Source organism: Antechinus flavipes, chromosome 1 (genome assembly GCF_016432865.1).
Source record: "Antechinus flavipes isolate AdamAnt ecotype Samford, QLD, Australia chromosome 1, AdamAnt_v2, whole genome shotgun sequence".
In the NCBI taxonomy this organism is placed as follows: Eukaryota; Metazoa; Chordata; class Mammalia; order Dasyuromorphia; family Dasyuridae; genus Antechinus; species Antechinus flavipes.
Genome location: NC_067398.1, coordinates 316906527 through 316923435, shown reverse-complemented (window position 1 = coordinate 316923435; position 16909 = coordinate 316906527). Strand labels below are relative to the sequence as shown.

General features: G+C 34.7%; 1 protein-coding gene across 1 annotated transcript in view; it reads right to left on the bottom strand.

Moving 5' to 3' along the window:
* LOC127541231 (uncharacterized) overlaps positions 1-16909 on the bottom strand; it is a 152214-nt gene that overhangs the window by 49321 nt on the left and 85984 nt on the right. Inside the window, exon 5 of the mRNA XM_051966439.1 lies at positions 13831-14020. Within this exon, the coding sequence (XP_051822399.1) occupies positions 13831-14020 (190 nt within the window). The remainder of the gene's footprint in view (positions 1-13830; positions 14021-16909) is intronic.

The window sequence follows — 16909 nt, the reverse complement described above, 5'->3', positions numbered from 1 at the left end:
GCGAAGCACAAATAGCTGACCACAAATGCCAGCTCAGACAGAGCAGAGTCCTGGGGCATTGCTGACTCCATGTGGCAGACACAGCACCAGGGATGAATCAGCCCTGATCTAATGCATCTGAGGTTGCCTGGAAAACTTCTCCCACCCTAAAGGCAGACCTTAACTTAATTTTTTAAAAATTAGTAAAAAAAAGTAACAATTGACAGCTTTTATGATGAAAAAGAAGAACAAATTTCAAACCCTGAGGAGACTAAAGGCAAATTGTCTCCAGATGAAGCTCCAAAAGATGACATAACCTTGATCCTCATCACACAAGGCTCTCCTAGAAGAACTTTAAAAGGCTTTTAAAAGAGAGCTAGAAGAAAAATGGGAAAAGGAAATGAAGACTTTGCAAGAGAATTTGGAAAAGGCAACACAAAATAGACATAGTGAAATTGAAAAAGCATATAACTCATTAAAAGATAGATTTGATAAACTGGAAAAACAAAGCAACTCCCAGAAAAACAAAATTTGTGAAACAAAAACAGAAAATAATTTTTTTAAAAAACAGAATTTGTGAAATGGAAAAAAAAATAACTCCTTAAAAAAAAAAAAAAAACAGAATTTGTGAAATGGAAAAAAATTCCATAGAATAAAAAAACTCATTCAAAAATTCAATTGGACAAATACAAAAAGAAGTTAAAAAAAAAAGTAAATGAACATAACACACTAAAGTTCAGAATTGAACAAATGGAAATGAATGACTCAATAAGACAACAAGAATCAGTCAAGCAAACCCAAAAAATAAAAAAATAGAAAACAATGTAAAATACCTAATGGGGAGAACAGCAGACCTGGAAAATAGATCTAGGAGAGACTATCTAAGGATTATTGGACTCCCTGAAATACATGATGAAAAAAAGAGCCTAGACATTATCTTTCAGGAAATCATCAAAGATAACTGCCCAAATATCAGAGAAACAGAAGGTAAAATGACCATTGAAAAAATTCACTGAACACCTCCTGAAAAAGACCTCCAAATTAAAACCCCAAGGAATATTGTGGCTAAATTTGAGAATTATCGGACCAAGGGAAAATATTACAAACAGCCAGAAAGAAACAATTCAAATACTGAAGAGCCACAATAAGGATTACTCAGGACATAACAGCTTCCATATTAAAGGATTGAAGAATCTGGGATCTGATATTCTAAAAGGCAAAGGTTCTTGAAATGCAGCCAAGAATAAATTACCCTGCTAAACTGAGCATTTTATTTCAGGAAAGAAGATGGACCTTCAATGAAACTGGTGAATTCCATGTATTTTTGATGAAAAGACCAGAGTTAAACAAAAAAATTGACCTCCAAATATGTAACTCAAGAGAAGCACAAAAAGGTAAAAATAAAAAATAAAAAAAAAAAAAAACAGTTTCTTGAGAACTGTATTTCTGTTGTGGATATACATTAAAAATACATGTATAATCTGATTTTACTATTATAATATGAAAAAGAAACTAGAGATGGAAAGGGGATTGTGACAGAAAAAGGGGGAAAGTGGAGGTAAAATGAGGGAAATTACGTCTCACAAAGAGGCAAAGAAATCATATTCTAATTGAAGGAAAGAAGAAAAGGTGATAAATATTGTGTGAATCTTACTTTCATTAGATTTGGCCCAAAGAAAGAATATTAAATGTATTTGGTTTCAGCGAGAACTTTTCTCATCTTATAGAAAAGTAGGAGGGGAAAGAGAGAAATGAAAGAGGTAGGCTAAATAGAAGGGAAAAGAGAAATAGTAGGGGAAAGGTATAAGAAAAAAACCCTGGATTTATTAGGGCTGAAAATCATGACTTAAGTCTCACAGCTCAGTCATGATAACGCTGGAACTAGATTCAAGTTCATCAACTTTTCATCTAGTTGTCTTTATACTTATATTCTTGATTGGCTCATTTTATTCTTCTATGAAGACAGTGTAGTACACCACTGACTTCAGAGTCAGAGAATATGGATGAAAACCTTAGTATGGCTACTCACTATCTGTGTGATCTTAGAAAAGCCAGCTTCCATTTCCAGATGTCCCTTTTAGCTCTAAATCTATGATCCTGTGAGAGCTGAGAGTGAATCTCTGATTTAGTTAATATTAGTAGCTATGGAAATATTTGAAAGGAATGTTGTAGACAAAAATGGTGAACAAGATCAAGTGTAATATCCTTCCTACTTACCCAAAGCCTCTCATTTTTTTTTTTATGCCCCTTTCACTGAACCTCTCTCCTCCTTTAATATAGCTACAGCCTGCTGGCTCAGCAGCCAATTAAAGGATTTTTTGTTGTTGTTGTTACCACACTCCATAAATTCCCAAGTCATCATGGCCAACAGAAAGCAGTCAGAAAATGTCTTGGAACAATAGCAAAGTGATGGGATAAGAGGGATGCTAGAATCAGGCCCTATCATTCTGATTAGAATGCTGATTAAACATGCCCCAAGCAAGTGTTGTTGTAACTAGTTGTAACAGCCCACTTGCAGTAAACTATTTATTCCACTATTGTAAATGAGATATTCTCACAAGAGATACCCAACAACATTCTTCTAAATTTACATGGAGTACAAGCAAAGGCACCCAGAATTACAGGGAAATAAAATCACTATGGCAGAGCTGTTTGTTGTTTTGAATAAAAAGAGATTAAGGGTTAAGGCAGATTTCTTTTCAGAAGTTTGAATCTGTGAAAGATTTCCCCAAACATATCTAATTACAGCATCAAGTGAGCTGAGGGCAGACTGTCAGACTTTAATGGAGAATTCCTCTCAGGGAAGCTACATTTTGATTAAAGAAAGCCAAAAGTATTTTTCTTTTTTCATTACTTCATTCGGCACTGTGGATAGAGCAAGAGTACCTCAGAGCCCAGGGGGGCATTAGTGAAACAGAAAACTGAGCTTATTAAAAATATTAATTCAACTGCATACGTCAGAGAACCCTTTCAACTTGCTTCAACAGAGGTCTCTGTCTGCCCACAGATTGAAACCATTATAACTAATCAATGTAACAAAAGTTGTGAGCATCTTACCATGAGAATGTGCGGTTAGCCAAATTTTATATCAAGATACAAAATAACAGCTTTAGGACCAAAAGGACTAGCCCAGGAATCAGGAGAGCTGAGTTTTAAAGACCTATCCCTGATTCAACAAGCATTTACTAAACTACTAGAGACCAAATCTGTGATAGACAATGGATATATAAATTCAAAAAATACGAGCATCTCTTTACTCAAGGAGATTACTTGCAAATTGTTAACTTCTCTGGATTTAAGATTCCTCAATCCATAAAATGAAGTGTGATATTAAATGATCTCCAAGACCTTTTACTCCTTTTCAGTATAAATATAGAGCTAGGTCCCAATTAGTATTGTGGGAGATGGGGTGCTAGACCTCCTCCCTCACCCCCCAACCAAACTGACTACTTGGAAATGTCTCTAGATACAAAGTTTTTATTCAGTTCTTGCAAGGAGTGGATCAAGCACACCAACTGAGCAGTCCAGCATGGTGCATGGTGCATGGCAGAAGCAGATATTGGATTTTATAGTAGAAAAGACATGGGTACATTCCCCAACCCACCTTCCTTTTAATTTTTAAATTAATTGGATGGTCTGAAAAGGAAGTAACCATTGACCAATGGTCAGCAAGGCTGTCTACTTCCTGGAGGTCACATGACTTCCTGAAGTTTAGACCTAGGGTTTGACCTTTTCTGGACTACAATTCTCTGAGAATAGTGATCACATGACTTCCTGAAACTTAGTCTGATCTACTTCATCCTATGGTTTTCTGAGAAACCTTCACTTGCCCCATTTAGCATCAATAAAGAATATCATGTAGTATGCATTTTTTTTTGGCCATCTGCATTATTTTAAGTTATAAATGATGAAGTCTTAAGTGTTAGGTGTGATTAGTAAAGGAATTGGTCCCTGAGGCAGGCAGAGAGATGAGTTTAGCTCAAGGGTCCCTCCCTCTGGGGAGGTAGTCCCTTGCTACCTTTTTTTGAGTCACTCCACCATGACCCTCTGCCTTGTGGTGTCTTTCCCCTTCCCCTTCCCCCCCATGCCATGTGGTAGTTCTCCTACCTCCACTGTGCTTCCCAATCCCACTTCTCCTTACAGCTATCAACTCTTTTGGAATGCTCAGTTCCTTTCAGGATTTAGCCTGCCAGCTAAGAGCATGCCCCAACCTCACAGGGCGCTGCTTTTCTACTATGTTCTGCTGAGGAACTTGTTTTTCATATGTTCTTTCACTCTATTTCATATTTACCACTCCTGGTGTTTATTGTATTCCTTCATTTTATCTGACCTCCTTCCCCTAAATAAATCTACCTTTTGCCAAAGAAAATGGCCATTGTCAATTCTTCACATGACTGAATCCCAATTTTTGGTGTCTACAATCATCTGTTTATTTCTATCATCTATATCATGTTGGTCCTTGAACCACATCATTTGGTTTTGAACCCCACATCATGAAGCACATCGATGATTACATGCAAAATCATTGATTCCAGCCCACTGGAAATATGCAATAACTTCTTAAAAATAAACTTTTGATCCATTTGTTAATGAATAGCATAGGATAAGGAAATTTTATTTCCAATTCAAGTTTATTAGAAAGTAATAGAGAAGGTAAATTTTAAAAAAAAACCTTTTAAAATAATAAAATATTACACCTAAAAAAAAAGTCTACACAGAAAATATAACGACAATTCATTATTGTTTTTTAAAATATTGTTAAATGAAGCTTGAACTATTTTTCTTTAAATCTTTTGGGCTTTCTCTGTATACAGAAAGCTTTACTCATGTCTGAGCAAATTTGCATGTTTAAATTCTCACACAATGAATTAAGTGTAAATCCAGGTTGATATTTTCCTTTTTTCCTTTTTTAGAAAAATAAGTTCTGGAATTCATACTTTTCCAAAATAAGCTTTCTTTGCCACATAAAAAATTTGTTTATTAATGTGCCTACTTTATTTGATTATTGTCTTCAAAACATGAGAACAGTATAGTAGGCTGTTGTGTCCTCATCTGCCCTGGCCACTTCTCTGATAAATTTAGCATTATGTAACTGAACTCAATTTTTAAAACAATCAAGCCAACCAATGCTGAAGTAAAAGTTTTTTCCACTATTCACTTCATTTCCATTATCTTTCACTATATTAAATAAACCTGAAGCCTTTATCTGAATGAGCACTCCTTTATTGCAATCTTCAATCTCTACATCCAAAAAATGCTTTCTTTCTACCACTGGAACAATTTTATTCCTTGTAGTTATTTTCAAATCACAAAAAGCTGAGACAACTTTTTTTTTCAATTTCACTTGTGTGTTTTATAATATTCTGTACTGAAGATTCAAGCACTTCAACATCTTGTTCTATTCAGAGTTACTATGACCTTATTCATGCTGTACAATTATATCAAATTTTTATTCTGAAGTAATAACAAGCCTCTTTTCCCTCTACACTGGCAATGTATTCATCTGAAGCATTCTTCCTTTTGTCCTTTCTTTAAATGTTCTTTTTTTCTAAATAATGCACAATTTGGTATATACATCAATACATCACATTTATTTATGATGATGGGAAATCACAGACTGACAATATAATGGTATGTCAAAAACCTCAGCCAAGGCATAGTATGGTTGAATTTTGGCTCAATGCAAACTGGCATCATTTTATCAATTATATTAAATCATATCTCACATTATTATAACACACATTAATCACAATCTAGAAATTAATCCTCTACAAAGAATGGAACAATCTGTACTTCAGTCCAAAAATAAAGAGATTGTGTTAAATAATCACTAAAGCCCTTTGTTCTTTTTCCACATTCTCTGGTAGTGTGAGGTGGGTGTGGTCACTTTCAGTTAAATTGATGTATTTTGCTTTTTTGCAAATCACTTCCATTTTTGAAAGATATCTTGTAACAAAATAATTAATTATTTTTAATTAAGATTAATTATCAATTAACCAAAACAACAATCTGATTAATTGAAATTTTAAATTAAATTAATTAGTTAATTAAATTGATGATCTCATCTGAAATACATACATTTCACATCTCTAGTACCCCTACTAATTATTTTTAAATTTATTTATTTAAAACAAATACAAAAGAGAAAAAGAAGAAAACACATTGTCATAAGTAGATTATGACATGAAAGGATTCAATGTAAGAGTCAATAAATTTTTTTTCAAAAAGCTTATGTAATAAATACTACACATTGTGCTCAAAGCTGTCCATTTTTTCTTTGCTTCTTTTATTCTCTATTGTGCACTTTTTACTCTATTTCTTTTTTCCCCTTTCTTCTCCCACCTCCTCTAAGAAGGCTACAATTAGGTATGCAATATATAGCCATATATATATATTATATATATATATATAATATATATATATAAAATATATATATACACACACACACATATATATACATAGATATCTATAATCATAACATATACATTCATATATATATTTGTAAGGCCATACTATGCTTATTTGTCCTGTCTCTGTTATGAAGGATAACATCATCTTCATAAATTCTCCAACTCATTTCCTGCATCACAGCAAAATTCCTACCTCATACTATCTAGTTCTTTTAAATAGTCTAAAACAATATTAACTAATATAGCTGACATATAGTTTAGTTTCCCCATGTCTCTCTTTTGATTAAATCAATTTTAGCTTTAACTTTGCATGACATCGATGATTGTTACTCCTGTATTTTTTTCCTAATAAATTCTACTCCTAATCATCATTATGATCTTTCTGTCTGTCTCTTATTTCCTATCCAGCACCATCTAATTCCTCTTGCTCTCCCACTTCATTTGCATTTCATTCATATTTTTTTTAACCTTTTCCTATAGTTTTGCTTTTCAGAATCACATCATACTCAGCTATACCCCAACTTGCTTTAGAACTGTTCAATTACTAAATACAATTTTAGGCATATGGTTTACATTTCCACACACAAAACATAAAGTTTGTCCTTACTGAGTCCCTTGAAATTAGTCTTTTATATTTATCTTATGTTTCTCTTGGACACTGTATGTCAAATTTTCTATTGAGTTCAGGGTTTTTTTACAACAAAATCACGAAAGTCTGACAATTCATTAAATATTCTTTTTTTTCAGGATTATGCTTAACTTTGCTGGATATAATATTTTTAGCCTCAACTCTAGTTGTTTTGCCGTTTGGTATATAATGTTTCAAGACCTATGGTCAACCACTGCAAGGTCTTTTGTGATATAGTTGTGGTTCTGTCATAATTGTTTTTTTCTTGGTACTCATAAAATTTTCTCCTTGATATGGAAATTTCAGAAATTGGCTAAAATGTTATAGCCATAAATCATAGGATCTCTTTCAGGTGGTGATTGGTGCATTTTTTCCCTATTTCTATATTTCCCACTTCTAACACTTCAGGAAAATTTTCTTTAATTATTTCTTATATTATTGGGTCAAGATTCAGGTAGTCAAATTATTCTTATGTTCTCTATTTGTTTTCCAGGTCTGTTGTATTCCTTATGAGATATTTCACATTTACTTCTACTTTTCATTCTTTACATTTTGTTTTATTATTTTTTAGTTTCTTACAATTTTTGTTCGAGGGCAGGGATGGTTAGACCAGGCACATACTGAGGGCAGGCAGTGGCAGTGAGAGCATAGCAAGCAGCTCACATTGAGCAGATCAGAGGGAGGTGAGGTGTGATCTCAGCTGTGTCTGAGGGGAAAGCTTTACTACAGTGCTGGCTTACCCTGGCAGCAAGCCAATAGACAAGCAGAGAAACTAAAAACACAGGGGGTGATGACTATAACCTGGAAAAGCTAGGCTCTCTCGGGACCTGGCCACACTCACTCACAGTATCTCAGCACGCTCTCAGAATCTCAGAGCAAAGATGCAGTGGAGCCATTGCTGTTCTGCTAGTGCCTTGCTGCTACCCCCACAGTCTGCAGAAGAAGCTCAGTAATACCATCCATCTCCACCCACCCCCCCCCACCAAAAAAGCAGACTGCATTTGTTTTGTTTTGTTTTTTGATAGTTGTCTTCTTTGATTCTTCTCTGACAAAATGAGCAAAAAATGTAAATGAACCCTAACCACTGATACCTTCTATATGGACAGAGAGCAGACTTTAAACCCTGAGGAGACTAAAAACAGACTTTCTCCAGATGAATCCTAAAAGGGGATATGATCTGGTTCTCAACACACAAAACTCTCATAGAAGAAATTTAAAAGGCTCTCACAAGAGAGCTAGAAGAAAAATGGGAAAAGGAAAGGGAAGCTTGGCAAGAGAATCTGGATAACACATCCCACTCATTTAAAGATAGAGTGGATAAAGAAATCAAATCCTTGAAAAATAGAATTAGTGAATTGGAAAAAGGAAATAGCTCTCTAAAAAGTAAAATTGGTGAAATGGAAAAAAATTCCATGGAACAAAACTACTCACTTAAAAACTCAATTGAACAACTAGAAAAAGATATTTAAAAAGTGAGTGAAGAAAATGCTTCATTGAAAATCAGAATCAAACAAATGGAATTGAATGACTCAAAGAGACACCAAGAATCAGTAGAGTAAAACCAAAAAAATGAAACAATGGAAAATAGATCTAGGAGAGACAATCTGAGATTTATTGGACTCCCTGAAAAATATGATGAAAAAAATTTTCCAGGACACTATTTTTCAGGAAATTATCAAAGATTACTGCCCAGAAGTTATAGAAACAAAGGGTAAAATAGAAATTGAAAGAATTCATCAATCACCTACTGAAAGGAACCCTAAAATCAAAATACCAAGAAATATAGTGGCCAAATTCCAGAACTATCAGATGAAGGAAAAAATACTGCAAGCTGCTAGAAAAAATCAATTCAAATATAGAGGAGCCACTATAAGTATTACTCAGGATCTAGCAGCGTCCACATTAAAGGATCAAAGGTCCTGGAATATGATATTCCGAAAGGCTAAGGAACTTGATATGCAGCCAAAAATAACTTACCCAGCCAAAATGAGCATCTTTTTCCAGGAAAGAAGATGGGCATTCAATGAAATAAGTGAATTTCATCTGTTTTTGATGGAAAAAATGGAACTAAACAAAAAGTTTGATCTACAAATATAGAACTCAAGAGAAACCTAAAAAGGTAAAAAGAAATCTTGGGAATTATATTTCTGCTATAGAAATACATAAAGAACACATGTATACTTTGTTCTAGAAACTAGAGGTGGAAAGGAAATTGTACTCGGAAAAGGGTAAAATGGGGGTACTACATCTCACAAAAAGGCAAAGGAAACCTATTATATCTGAGAGAAAGAATGGAAGGGGATGAATATAGTGTGTATCTTACTGCCATCAGAATTGGCTTAAGGAGAAAAATATTAGACATATTAGATTTATGGTGAAACTTCTCCCACCTCATTGAAAAGTGGAAGGGGAAAAGTGAAAAGGGAAGGAGTAAGCTAAGTAAGCTAAGTGGAAGGAAATACAGAAATTGTCAGGAAAAGGAGTAAGATGGGAGAGGAATTCTCAGGTGGGGGAGGGATACTAAAAAGGGAGGGCTGTGAGAAGCAAGTGGTGCTCATAAGTTTAATACTAGGAAGGGGGAATAAGGGAGAAGGAAAAGAGAAAAGCATAAACAGGGGTTAACAACATGGCAAGTCATCCTCAGCAATGATGAGCCAAATCAGTTCCAATGGAGCAGTAATGAACTGAACCAGCTACACCCAGCAAAAGAATTCTGGGAGAAGACTAAGAACCATTACATTGAATTCCCAATCCCTATATTTTTGCCGGCCTGCATTTTGGATTTCCTTTGCAGGCTAATTGTACAATATTTCAGAGTCCAATTCTTTTTATACAGCAAAATAACAATTTGGTCATGTATACTTATTGTGTATCTAATTTTTACTTTAATATATTTAACATCTACTGGTCATCCTGCCATCTAGGGGAGGGGATGAAGGGAAGGAGGGGAAAAATTAGAACAAAAGGTTTGGCAATTGTCGATGCTGTAAAATTACCCATACATATAACTTGTAAATAAAAAACTCTTAAAAAAAAAAAAAAACAAGATGGCAAGTCATACAGAATTGGTAATTTTAACCATAAATGTGAATGGGGTAAACTCCCCCATAAAGAGGAAACGGTTAGCAGAATGGATTAAAAGCCAGAATGCTACAATGTGTTGTTTATAGGAAACACATCTGAAGCAGGGCAATACATACAGAGTAAAGGTAAAAGGTTGGAGCAGAATCTACTATGCTTCAGGTGAAGTAAAAAAAGCAGGAGTAGCCATCCTCACCTCAGATCAAGCAAAAGCAAAAATTGATCTAATTAAAAGAGATAAGGAAGGGCACTATGTCTTGCTAAAGAGTAGCAGAGATAATGAAGCAATATCAATATTAAACATATATGCACCAAGTGGTATAGCATTTAAATACTTAAAAAAGAAATTAAGAGCACTGCAAGAAGAAATAGACAGCAAAACTATAATAGTGGGAGATCTCAACCTTGTACTCTCAGAATTAGATAAATCAAACCACAAAACAAATAAGAAAGAAGCCAAAGAGGTAAATAGAATACTAAAAAAGTTAGATATGATAGATCTTTGGAGAAAACTAAATGAGACAGAAAGGCGTACACTTTCTTCTCAGCCGTTCATGGAACCTATACAAAAATTGACCATATATTAGGACATAAAAACCTCAAACTCAAATGCAGTAAGATAGAAATAGTAAATGCATCCTTTTCAGACCATGATGCAATAAAAATTACATTCAATAAAAAGCCAGGGGAAAATAGACCAAAAAAATAATTGGAAACTAAATAATCTCATACTAAAGAATGATTGAGTGAAACAGTAAATCATAAACATAATTAATAACTTCATCCTAAAAAATGCCAATAATGAGATGTCATACCAAAATGTGTGGGATGCAGCCAAAGTGGTAATAAGGGGAAATTTCACATTTCTAGAGGCCTATAGAGAAAGAGAAGGTCAATGAATTGGGCTTGCAACTAAAAATGCTAGAAAAGGAACAAATTAAAAACCCCCAGTCAAAAACTAAACTTGAAATTTTAAAAATAAAAGAAGAAATCAATAAAATTGAAAGTAAAAAAAAAAAACTATTGAATTTGTTAACAAAAGTAAGAGTTGATTCTATAAAAAATTCAACAAAATAGACAAACCCTTAGTAAATCTGATTTAAAAAAAAAAAAAAAGGAAAGAGGAAAATCAAATTGTTAGTCTTAAAAATGAAAAGGGAGAACTCACCACTAATGAAGAGGAAATTAGAGCAATAATTAGAAGTTACTTTGCCCAATGTTATGCCAATAAATTCGATAACTTAAATGAAATGGAAGAATACTTTCAAAAATATAGCTTGCCCAGATTAACAGAGGAAGAAGTAAATAGACTAAACAGTCCCATTTTAGAAAAAGAAATAGAACAAGCTATTAATCAACTCCCTAAGAAAAAATCCCCGGGACCAGATGGATTTACATGGGAATTCTACCAAACATTTAAAGAACAACTAGCCCCAATGCTATATAAACTATTTGAAAAAATAGGGAATGAAGGAGTCCTACCAAATTCCTTTTATGACACAGACGTGGTACCGATACTGAAAACAGAGAAAGAAAATTATAGACCAATCTCCCTAATGAATATTGATGCTTAAATAAGACATTAGCAAAAAGATTACAGAAAATCATCCCCAGGATAATACACTATGACCAAGTAGTATTTATACCAGGAATGCAGGGCTGGGTCAATATTAGGAAAACTATTAGTATAATTGATTATATCAATAACCAAATTAACAAAAACCATATGATCAGCTCAATAGATGCAGAAAAAGCATTTGATAAAATCTAACATCCATTCCTAATAAAAACACTTGAGAAGATAGGAATAAATGGACTTTTTCTTAAAATAGTCAGGAGCATATATTTAAAACCATCAGTAAGCATCATATGTAATGCGGAAAAACTGGAACCTTTCCAGTAAGATCTGGAGTGAAGCAAGGTTGCCCACTATCACCATTATTATTCAATATCGTATTAGAAACACTAGCCTCGGCAATAAGATCGAGAAAGAGATTAAAGGAATTAGAATAGGTAATGAGGAAACCAAACTATCCCTCTTTGCAGATGATATGATGGTATACTTAGAGAACCCCAGAGATTCTACTAAAAAACTATTAGAAATAATTCATAACTTTAGCAAAATTGCAGAATACAAAATAAATCCACATAAATCCTCAGCATTTTTCTACATCACCAACAAAATCCAACAGCAAGAGATACAAAGATAAATTCCATGAATTGGAATAATAACTGTCAATAGCATAAAATATTTGGGAATATATCTACCAAAGGAAAGTCAGGAATTATGTGAGCAAAATTACAAAACACTTTCCACGCAAATAAAGTCAGATTTAAATAATTAGAAAAATATTAAGTGCTCTTAGATAGGCCAAGCAAATATAATAAAGATGACAATACTCCCCAAACTATTCTATTTATTTAGTGCCATACCAGTCAGACTCCCAAGAAACTATTTTAATGACCTAGACAAAATAACAAAAAAATTCATATGGAAGAACAAAAGGTCGAGAATTTCAAGGGAATTAATGGGAAAAAAAATCAAATGAAGTTGGCCTAGTTGTACCTGATCTAAAACTATATTATAAAGCAGCAGTCACCAAAACCATTTAGTATTGGCTAAGAAATAGATTAGTTGATCAGTGGAATAGGTTAGGTTCACAAGACAAAATAGTCAATAACTATAGCAATCTAGTGTTTGACAAACCCAAAGATCCCAACTTTTGGGATAAGAATTCATTATTTGACAAAAACTGCTGGGAAATTAGTATGGCAGAAATTAGGCATGGACCCACACTTAACACCATACACCAAGATAAGATTAAAATGGGTTCATGATTTAGGCATAAAGAACGAGATCATAAATAAATTAGAGGAACATAGAATAGTTTACCTCTCAGACTTGTAGAGGAGGAAGGAATTTGTCACCAAAGAAGAACTAGAGATCATTATTGATCACAAAATAGAAAATTTTGATTACATCAAATTAAAAACCCTTTGTACAAACAAAACTAATGCAAACAAAATTAGAAGGGAAGCAACAAACTGGGAAAGCATTTTTACAGTTAAAAGTTCTGATAAAGGCCTCATTTCCAAAATATATAAAGAATTGACTCTAATTTATAAGAAATCAAGTCATTCTCCATCTGGTCAAAGGATATGAAGAGACAATTTTCAGATGATGAAACTGAAACTATTTCCACTCATATGAAAGAGTGTTCCAAATCACTATTGATCAGAGAAATGCAAATTAAGATAACTCTGAGATACCACTACACACCTGTCAGACTGGCTAAGATGACAGGAAAAAATAATGATGAATGTTGGAGGGGATGTGGAAAACTGGGACATTGATGCATTGTTGGTGGAGTTGTGAACGAATCCAACCATTCTGGAGAGCAATCTGAAATTATGCCCAGAAAGTTATCAAAATGTGCATACCCTTTGATCCAGCAGTGCTACTACTAGGCTTATATCCCAAAGAGATCTTAAAGAAGGGAAAAGTCAGAACAGAAGTGAGTGCAAGGGATAATGTTGTAAAAAATTACCCAGGCATATGTTCTGTCAATAAAAAGTTACAATAAAAAATAATAATAATAATAATAAAGTAAAGCTCATACCCTCCCCCCCAAAAAAAAAACTAGAAAAGACTCTATCCAGTATAACCCCCTAATCTTACAGATGAGGTCTAAAGAGATGAAGTGACTTAAATTCATGTCAAAGAATCCTTACCATTTCAAGACCTGTTACATTAAGAGTAGTTACTTTTTTCAAGTTTCCCAGTATTTTGGCAAAGCAAGCATCAGTGATCTTGGGGACTCTACCAATGTTCAAGGTCTGCAGATTGGGGCAGGACTGTGCCAGACAGCCCACACATCTGGCTGTGAGAGCATGACAGCCAAACACTTCTAGTTTATTGAGGCTGCAGGGGAGAAAAAAAAGGAATCAGTGATAATTGCAAACACACACACACACACACACACACACACACACACGGCATTTGATTAACAAGTTACTTGTACATTATTTCCATTTTTTCTTTGGTGAAAGTCATTATTTCAGTAACATTTTTCAAGAAGCAAGAAAATAGATTTGGATAATATGAGGTGAGAGCACAAATAAATCAGTAGAGGAATAAAACCCATAAATACCCCACTCTCCCCATTTAACCCATATTAATTTAACTGTTCTAAAAGTAGTGACATCCAAAAGTAATGGCACTTTAAAGTAAAAGCAGCATGGTATGGTATGGTATCTATCTAGGCAGAGTTCAGAGAGTACTAGAGTTTTATGCCCTTCAGTCTCATTCTCTATTCCAAACTAACTGAATGCACAATGGGGTGGGTTCTGGGAATTGCCTTGGGGACAAATAAAGCTGAATCAGTTTTAAAGCACCAATGCTTATGAACATCATGTTATATGTACTATGTGAACTGATGTGCAGAAGAGTATATATTTCTTATAGTGCTAGTGATCTCATGTGCTTTTAAGTGTTGTCTGGATCTAGAATTTAGCACAAAACTCCACGGTTAAGAAGGAATTACTGGTCTTCTTGCTAACACCTGTCTGGCAAGGTTCCAGAGTCTCAAGCTAGTCCAGAGAAAATGACAAAACTTCCACAAGCCTCCCTGTTGTTATTGATTTCTAGGTTTCTAAGACTCCTGCCCTCTCTGTTTTTAAGGAATGCTTATCAGTTTAGGGCTGGGCAAGTTAATCTGTGAAGCAGTCAAGGACAAGTCAACATCAGGTGCAGGGATTTAAGAGTCCATCGCATATGCCTTTCTTTGGTCCAACCTGTGCATTTGAATTGTGGTGTTAACTTTATGCTATCTTGATTCTGAGAGTCTCTGTTCCAGGCATTGGATCATAGATATTCAGAATTGAAAAGAACCTAGAAAGAAGTATGAACTTCCACATAAATATACACCCAATCCTGTCTGCTGTATGAGTTTCCTAATAGGTTTTTATCTTTCCACCCCAATATTTTAACCTGACCTCCCTGCCCATTCTGACTCTGATTAATCCTGTTAGATCAAGAGGATGAAATTGGGTAGGTGGAGGTTGGTTTTTCTCCTGCTGTGTTTTTCCTCTGTCTCCTAATCTGATGATAGAACATTTGAATAAATGTCAGGTCATTAATAATTCCTTACGGACTGACTTGTTATTGGACTTACTTGGTACTGGACTGTTTGATCCATGATGTGCCTTTTGGAAAAGTGAAATCTAAGCTTGCCACTAACACCTTAATGTTAAACTGTCACATGACACAAGGAGTAACTAATTCCTGCCTTCTATTCTCTTTTAAATTGGGAGAATTCCTTCCCTTCCCCTGCTCCTGATTCTGATTTTTTTATATTACTAATCTAGACTCCCAGAAAATCAGAGCTGAGGACTGATGAGGTCTAGATATGAGGTACCTAAATGAAATTAGGGTTTAATTGAGTTCTAGCGGCAAGTTCGGGGTAAAGGAGTCAAATAGAGCTCCCCTGCAACCCCCTTGGGTTTGGCACAAGGATATTGAGTTAAATGAAGTCTAGTGATGGTGCAATTCCCCAATAAAAGCATTTATTGGCCCGAAAAAGCTAGATTGATAAAAGAGGTTTATTATGGGGTTTGGAAGTAAGGTTAAGGAAATAGGTGAAGGTAGAAATAAGAAGGGCACCAGACATAGAGTTCCAGTGGACAGAGGGTCCTGACATGCCAGGCATAAGGTTGGCATGTTTAGAATCTCTGAAAAGAGGGGGTCCCAGTTTGGTCCTTTATAATGGGAGATTTAGCTAGAGGGGTCTGTGGGTGTAGTCCCAAGTTGGCTCAGATCCTGGTGGGGCTGGGACAGGCCCAGATCTTCTATTGGAATTCAAAGGGACCAGGATTTATGAATCAAAAGGTCTTTGATTGATAATTACATTAACTAGGAGGGGTTGGGAATCAGAAAGAAAGGAATAAGTCAATAGTTAAAGGGACCACACCTGCATCAAAAGGAGACAATAACCCAAAGACTTTAAGTGTTTTGCCCAGGATCACACAATATGAAGTATCTGAGACAATATTTGAATCCAGGGCTTTCTGAATCAGAATCTAAGGTTCTACCCACTTACTATACCACTGTTTTTTAAATTTGTTTTAATCTTTGTTATGAGAGAAGATTCACCAGGTAGGAGAAAGGTATAATTAGAATTAAATTTGATGTAAAAATAAGGATTAATAAAGCTTTAATTTTTTAAGTTTTTTTTTTTTTAATACAGCAATTGAGGATAATTTGTGAGTTCTCCTTCCCCATCCCACCTAGATTATTTTACTCCTAAAAGCATCTCAAGACAAAGTGCCTTCTCTTGATATTTCGCAGGCAAAAATAGTTCCATTCATTCCTCAAAATTTGCAATAGCACTACCTAAGTTCTTTCTACTGCTCCTTTTACAGGGCTATGAGAATACAAACATCTGCCTGAAGCAATTACATTCAAAGTTCCCCCAGGACTTGGCCCCTCTATTTGACATTGTCACACACCTTGGGAAGTATAAATTTTTAAAACTTCATCATCTTGGCAAGTTAGGTAGTTGTAGAAAAACATTAAAGCAAGATTGAGAAACTAAGGTCCCCAGAAGCAAAATGTCACCCAGCAGGGGCTATCGGAAGGATGATATGTTATATACAAAAATCTAGTCTCTACTGTGCAGCATTTATTATTCATGTCATGGCTCCCTATTCTATACTCATCCAGTTCTGCCTCTGGTCTCACTAAGACTAGTAAAAGCCCTGAATCTTTTCAGAGGGGTCAAATGTCTCCAAGCTGAAATTAATTTCCACAAGC